Source organism: Camelina sativa, chromosome 5 (assembly GCF_000633955.1).
Source record: "Camelina sativa cultivar DH55 chromosome 5, Cs, whole genome shotgun sequence".
Classification (NCBI taxonomy): domain Eukaryota; kingdom Viridiplantae; phylum Streptophyta; class Magnoliopsida; order Brassicales; family Brassicaceae; genus Camelina; species Camelina sativa.
In genome coordinates, this window is record NC_025689.1 from 26,634,631 (window position 1) to 26,642,149 (window position 7,519).

The 7,519-nt window shown below is 39.6% G+C and overlaps 1 protein-coding gene across 1 annotated transcript; it reads right to left on the reverse strand.

Moving 5' to 3' along the window:
- Nucleotides 2,154-3,112, reverse strand: LOC104789604. Its single transcript, XM_010515277.1, has 2 exons — nucleotides 2,512-3,112; nucleotides 2,154-2,458 (listed from the first exon to the last, which is right to left on the reverse strand). Exons 1-2 carry the CDS (start codon nucleotides 3,110-3,112, stop codon nucleotides 2,154-2,156), a joined length of 906 nt encoding a protein of 301 aa, XP_010513579.1.

The window sequence follows — 7,519 nt, forward strand, 5'->3', positions numbered from 1 at the left end:
TTATTAAGATTACAAGTTTTGGTGGCTAAATCCCCTAGAGACCTAAAAAACGAGATTTTTCTGCGGCCAGAGGTGAGAGGCCTATTTATAGGAAAGGAGAGAAGCCCTAGTTAGCTAGAGGACAAAATATAGAGTCGGTAACTTATGCTCGACCATGTGCTCGACCGAGTTGATGGTGAAACATGAGTTTTTCTATTTTAACCTATGGATGAATGAATGATGTCAAACAAACATACTTAGGCTAAGATGATCAGATGGGATGCAAGGAGTTTCAACTCCCTTATGTTGTTGTAAGATAAGAGATGTCAATCCATAAAGAGTGATATGCAAACACTCAAGATATGAACATTTATTCAAGTTAAGCCAAAGATGGTTGTGGTTTTAATTCTAACAATCCTAATGACAGAAATGTAAATGCAATGAACCAACAACTTAAACAGTACTAAATGCAACAAAAACTAAGATGAACAATGCAGAGACTACGCTAAACAGAAACAAATACTAAAACAAGCTAAAACAAGTGCAAAGTAATGAAACTAGAGAGATGCAAGCATAAACAAAGTAAACAAGACGGTGCTCGATCAAGCACTCGACCGAGCTCAGTAAGAGGGTGGTCGAGTGACGTGGTCGAGTGGCTTAATACGAAGAACAACGACTATTAAACAACCCAGAATGCAATGTAACAAGACAGAAAGCAGATATGAGCAATAAAACAGACAATCAATATATAAAACAGGTCCTAGAGATGGGATTCATGGGCTGGTATCAAGCTATAACTACCTAGACTGATCAACAAAACTCAATCAATAAGAGATATCCCTAGACAATGATCTCCAATACTTACAAATCCATTCTCATGACAATAGTAATCAAGTTCAAACTAATAAAGTCATGCCACCTCCGGAAGAGAGAGCTAATAATTCTGGCCCTTGATGGTGAAAGTGATGAAGCATGGTCCCTTCTCTTGGTCTACCTCATCAACAAAGATATGCATTTGGAGGATGGCTAAGAACTCACAGCTTTCTTCTCTATAACCTTCCATGTGCATGCTCATAAATTTGCATAGGTTGCACTTCTCAAAGAGGAACTCCACATCTTCTGCTATGCAAAGCTTCTCCATGGTCTCCTTGTGTGGATATCTGGTTCCTTGGAACTTCACGGCCATGAAAGCTTCATAGAGTTGGCTTGTAGTCAAATGCCTAGATTCTTCTTCTTCTTCACTATCACTCTCTTCTTGTTGTGGTTCCTCTGCTGGCCTCTTTCCTCTTGCTATATTGCCCCTATGTTGAGCAAATTTGATCTCCAACTCTTCATCACTCTCAGTTCTTTCCAAATCTTCCTCCATAGGCTGATTCTGCTTCTTTGGCTTCCTACTCGACTTAGCACTCGAACCACCACTCGAACGTTTGCGTGGTCGAGTCGGTCATCGAGTGCTCTCTCCCACTTCTCTTCTTGAGACAACTAGAGCATTACGAATTTCGAGAAGTGTGCAGCAATGTTCTTGGCAGCAGCTTGGAGAATAGCAACAATTTGTGGTGTTTCACTCGTGTTTCACTCGAGTTGGAAGACATTTTAAAAGAAAAACTGAAAGGAATAGACTCAAAGCTTGATATTAATAGGTTAGTAACCAGAAAATGGAGAAAACCAAGTTTTGAGCAAGATAATGAAAGTAAAGAGATATTTCTAGCAAGATATTGAAGGTTTATGCAAATGAGAGAGTGTGAGGAGCTTAGAATCGAGTTCACCTCTATTTAAATAGGCCAAGGGGACAAGAAGACAAGGGTGGAGCGTGTTCGGCATTTCAATTTGAAATTGGAAACTTTGACTCAGTTTTGCATATGCTCGACCCTACCACTCGACCCCACCTGGTCAAGCACTTGACCAATTTTGAAATGCAAACTTCTTTTTCCCTCCAATCGATCGAGCAAGTGGCCATTGGAACCGAGTTGGCTTGGGCTTGAACAATGCTCGGCCGAGTGCCTCTTATGGACCTGGTCGAGTGGCATTGTAAATCCTTCTCCATGAGTCCAACTCCTCTTATTCCCACCTATTGTTATATATAAGGCATGCCCAACACAATCATAAGAAAAAAAGAAATCAAAACTACAAGGAAATTTAAACTTATATACAAAGATACCTTAGGGATTTCCTCCCTAGTGAGCTTGTTTATAGTCTCTAAGTTTAACTTTTCGTGCCTTTTCACGCTTTGTTTGGAGACCAGAGAGGTGATGAGATCCCCCTGGTTCAACTTGATCACCATGAAGCTTGTTCTTGATCACTTTAGTCTTAACACTTGAACTTTGTTTCTTCTTGAGCTTGTATCTTGGCCTTGCTTTCTTTAAAGACCTTTTGTTGAGTTGTACTTGAAGATCCTTCACTAGATCAGTCAACTCTTGCACTGAATCTTTAAGTTCTTGAATAGATTCTTCTTGAGCAGAATCTTTAGCCTTGGAGTCCTCTACATCTTTTAGAGCTTATAATCAGTTTTTTCCTCTATTATAAAGGGTTGACCTTCAATAGTAGGCTGATTGGCTGAGTTTTTGATATCAAACTTCATTTTCAACCCCTGGGCAATGTTGAGGCTGATCAAACCCTTCTTGACATCTATGATTGCTCCAGCAGTAGCTAAGAATGGCCTTCCAAGTATTATGGGATCCTCTAGCTCCTTATCCATCTCTATGATAACAAAGTCTGTTGGAATCCTAGCTTTGCCTATCTTGAAAGGAAATTCTTCAAGTTTGCCTATCACATCTTTGCTTGATCCATCTGCTAAGCTTATGTAGAGGTTGCTGGGCTTGAATTCTTCAGATCCAAGCTTCTCTGCTACTGAATAAGGCATCACACTTACAGAAGCTCCAAGATCACATAAACACTTGTTAAAGTGCATATAGCTGAGAGAACATGGCAGATTGAATGAACTAGGGTCTTCTAGCTTTGTTGGAATCATAGCTGTCCCAATCTCTTCTAGGTCCTTCTTGGCTTGATTCTGAGCTTTCTGCTTAGATATGTTTAGTAGCATGCCTTTGTAGAGAGGATATAGAGTAAACTGATCCAAAGAAGGGCCCCTCTCTTCTTCTTTCTCTTCAACAGGGACCTCATGTTGTATAGCCATCTATTCCTTCTTTTCAAGCCTTTCCTTGATTTTCCTCAGCATCTGTTCTTTGAATCGTCCTGGGAATGGCAGAAGTGGTTTATATGGTGGAGGAATGACTACTGTTAGCTCCTACATTGGTTACAATTTCATTGTAACAATAGAAATGAATCTATTAGCATTTAGCAATAGTAACCACATCCTAGACCCATTTAGAAGTTACTTAACTCATTATATGATTGAGGTTCTAATGTGCAGTGAGCAGTGGTTAAAGAGTGAAATTCAGTTGAATGAGAAAGGAGTGGTTACCACTCAGCAAATGCTTGCGGAAATTGAACTGCATGATAATCTTCAGAGAGGTAAGTTCTATTCATTATATCCTCTTTTCAGTTGTGCATTTAAATATTACTTGTTACCTTTGTCTTTAAATTTTTTTTTCTAGAGTTTGTGTCTCTATATGCAAGTTATAAGATGAATTTAGAATTCTTTGATCTGATAGAAGTCTCTAAAAAAGGTTTGAACAAGTCTCTTTGAAATTTGAATCTTGTTTTGTTAAACTTCTTTACAATTCCCTTTTAAATTCATTTGAATCAAGTCTAGGCATTTTATTTCTTTTTTTTATCGTTATATACAAGTGATATTTGGAATAATCTAGAGATGAATGGTTGAAGTTTGAAGAGTGTCTTTGTGTATGGATGTCTAGAACTGTTTCTGGTTATGTTTTATTGTTTTCAAGTTTTCTTCAGTCTTTCTCTTTGGAACTGATTTTGGTTTGAATGAGTTGAACTTGTCATGTTTTATGGCTTGACTAAGTTGAAACATTTTGTTAGGTTGATGATATGATACGTTGAATTTGATCAGTTGATGGAAGTTATTTCAGATAATTCAAATTTTACAGTATAATTCAGATTTAAACAGGATTCAAAACCGAATATAGGTATGTTTCGTTTTAATTTCAAATTTTCAAAAGAACTTACAAACCGATCCAGATCTAAAAGAATCCGCTCCGATCAGGAAAAACAGTCGGATCCTAATCGGATACTATATATCCCAAACCGAATCAATCAAAATCCAAATAATCAGATCCAAAAATCTAAACGCCCAGGACTACTCACGGTGTCACGACTCATCTTCTCTCACTTTTGAGTCTTTCATACAGCAATCTAAAATTCCAGTTTCTCTACATTTCGTGTTGAATGCTAGAAAATTTCTCGAAATCTGATAACTCTCCAATTTACATGTTTTAGACACCCATTTTTCATCCATGTTTTGCATTATATATACCCTAACCTAGAATTTTTAGGTCATTAACCTTAGGAATTTGCATTTAGACCGTTTAAGGTGTTGCATTGTTTCATTTGTGCATTTTGGATGAAAACAGGTGCTTTCGAGCCCAAAAAGAAGAAGAATGAGGTAAAACCCAAACATGTACCCGATGGAGTGATCGTGCGAGAAGAACAGTCCCAACCTTAACCCGACCAAAGAGGATCTGAGAGCAGGAAGAACAACCCGAAGACCTACCCAAGCATCCACACCACTCGAACCTCGTGCAGAACCCCGTGCAGACCTTCGGGCAGAGCTGAGAAGCTAGGTCAAAGGGGTTTCCATATATAAACCCCCTCCTTATTTTCTCGCCATCAAGCCGTAGACACTCACAAACCAGAGAGCGAGAGATTTTGAGAGAGAGAGAGAGAGCGACTTACACTTTTGAAGCTTTGTTAGGATTTTAATTTTACTTCTTTTAAATACTTTTTCATTTGCGATTATGTATTTTCCATTACTTCAGTTTTACTTTTAATCCAATGCAATTATTTTTTGTTTCTGTTTTCATATTGCTTGCCATGAGATTTGCGTAGTGAATTAAAGTTTCTAAGGATGGAATATGCGAGTATGTGTTCTTGATCGATAAGGATATCTTAGCTTAATTGTTTTTATGAAAATTCCTTTCTAGATTGGTATGCTTAATGCTATTTTCATACCAAGAGGTTGGGATTAGATCTAGGGTGTTTGTCCATCAAGAGATGTTGTTGAAATGCTTGAACCAACCAATGCTAGAGATTTACTCACTTAGCCTAAGAGATTAGATGTGTAAGAAGTTTATTGACAATAATGAATCGGATATTAATGTCTGCTTAGTCATGTTTCTCCAACGAGAATTGGGTAGGGGAGTGATTAAGGTTGATTGTTTCTATCACGAGAGTGTTTTTGCAAGGTTTAGAGATTTATTGTCTAGGGAATATTTTGCTTGAGACATGTGAGACATCCCAAACTGATCAGGAGCACTTATGAGTCGATTACCCCATCCTTAGGAGCTTTCGTACTTGATTGTTCAGCATTTTATCTATAACTCGACCCATTACCCAAACTGGTACTCGATCACCAGCCTCGTGTATACCCTCGAGATGTTCATCTTTGTGTTCTTGATTTCTTCTGTTATCTGATTACCCACTCGATCCGGTACCTGAATACTTGCATCGTGTGCTTAGGTCGTGTTGTTCTTGTTTTATTTAATTTTTGTTTACTTTAGGCTGATAGTCGAAAACCCATTCTATTGATTGGCTTGACTTGCTCTGTTCTGATCATATTTTATCTGCTAACATCACAACCATTTGGATTGATAACCCTTTGTACTACAACTGCATAGGGAATTGATATCCTGGGTGAAAATCTTGTTATCAATTTGGCGCCGTTGCCATTTGGTGGAATTTTGATTGTTACATTTAAGATTTCGGCACTTGCTAATCAAGTTCTTTTTTATCTCACAATATTCAGCACTGACTTGTTTACTGTCGTGTTTCGTTGTTTTGCATTTCATGAATAACTCGAGGACCCAACTGACCCCGTCACTCGATCACCTGGATCAGGTCAACCTTCGTGTACTCACTCGGTTAACTGATCCAAGGGTAGCTAACACTAGAGTCCTTTCATCGATGACATCGACAGACCAAGGTTACTCCGACAGCAACAATTACAACAACCGCAACCAACAACAATTGAGGAGGTCTTGAATAATCAGAATGGTCCACAAGCTCCTCAAGAGAGGACCAACATAGGAGCAGGAGAAACTCCATCTACTCATACTCAAAGAAATGGCATTGTGCCACCTGCTGTTCAAAAAAATAATTTTGAGATCAAGAGTAGTCTCATCCAGATGATTCAAAGCAACAAGTTTCATAGCCTGCCGAAGGAGCACCCATTGGATCGTTTGGATGAGTTTGATAGGCTCTGTAGGCTCACAAAAATCAATGGAGTTAGTGAAGATGGATTCAAGCTCCGGCTTTTCCCATTTTCTTTGGGTGATAAAGCACACGTTTGGGAGAAATCACTTCCCAAGGAGTCTATCACCACGTGGGAAACATGCAAAAAGGCGTTCCTTGCTAAATTCTTCTCCAACTCCAGAACTGCAAGGCTGCGGAATGACATCTCCAGCTTTGTTCAGAAAAGCAACGAGACGTTCGGTGAAGCCTTGGAACATTTCAAGGGATACACCAGCCGATGCGATCATACGATCATCTGGAGTATGACGATTCAAAGTATAAGTGAGACATGAAAGCCCTCAATGACAAATTGGACAAACTCCTCAACCAGCAACAACATGTCCATTCAATCTCAGAGAAAGACCAATTTCAACAGCAAGATGGGGAGAATACTCAGCTAGAGGATGTGAACTACATCAACAATCAAGGGGGTTACAACAACTACAAACCAAACCTGAATCTCTCCTACCGTAACCCTAATGTTGCTAATCCTCAGGATCAAATCTACCCATCCACAATCCAAGGGAACCAGAGACAGCCAAAGCCTTTTGTCTGATACAATCAAGGCTATGCTCCTAAGCAGGAGTACTCCAACATTTACAACCAACCAATGGCACCACCTGGATTCCCACCACAGCAAGAATCACAGAACCAACCTCAGGAGGCTGACCTACGCGGCTTGATTCAGCAAATCATCTAAGGCCAAGCATCGACAGCGATGGACAACACAAAACGGTTTGCTGAAGTGAGCTCCAAAATCGACTCTGGGTACAATGACCTCAATGCTAAGTACGACTCCCTAAATACTAAGTTAAGATACCTCGAGGGCCAATCCATCACACAACTGCCTCAAAAGCATAGCCAGCTACAAGGTAAATCTGTTCAGAACGAAAAGGATTATGCTACTGCCTAGGCAATCTTTGTCGAAGATGTAGATGATTACCTCACTGAGGACAGTGCCGATCAAGATGGGGATGATATGAATCGCAATGGGATCTATGAGCAGCAATACTACTTATCTGAGTATCAACCTGATCCTGCACTCGATCAGACCGATCGAGTTGACGATCAAGCACCAGCTCGAGAATCACTAACCGATGCATCAATCGAGGGTGAACCCAATAATGCTTTACCCGATGATAGTGATCGGATGAGCCATCGGACAGACGTC

Bases quoted from the DNA above. Each gene is read 5' to 3' on its own strand.
- LOC104789604 (XM_010515277.1), bottom strand. From the start codon at position 3,112: ATGGCTATACAACATGAGGTCCCTGTTGAAGAGAAAGAAGAAGAGAGG. The intron at 2,459-2,511 runs GTCAACCCTTTA...TAAAAGATGTAG, and splicing joins CAATCAGCCTACTATTGAAG to AGGACTCCAAGGCTAAAGAT.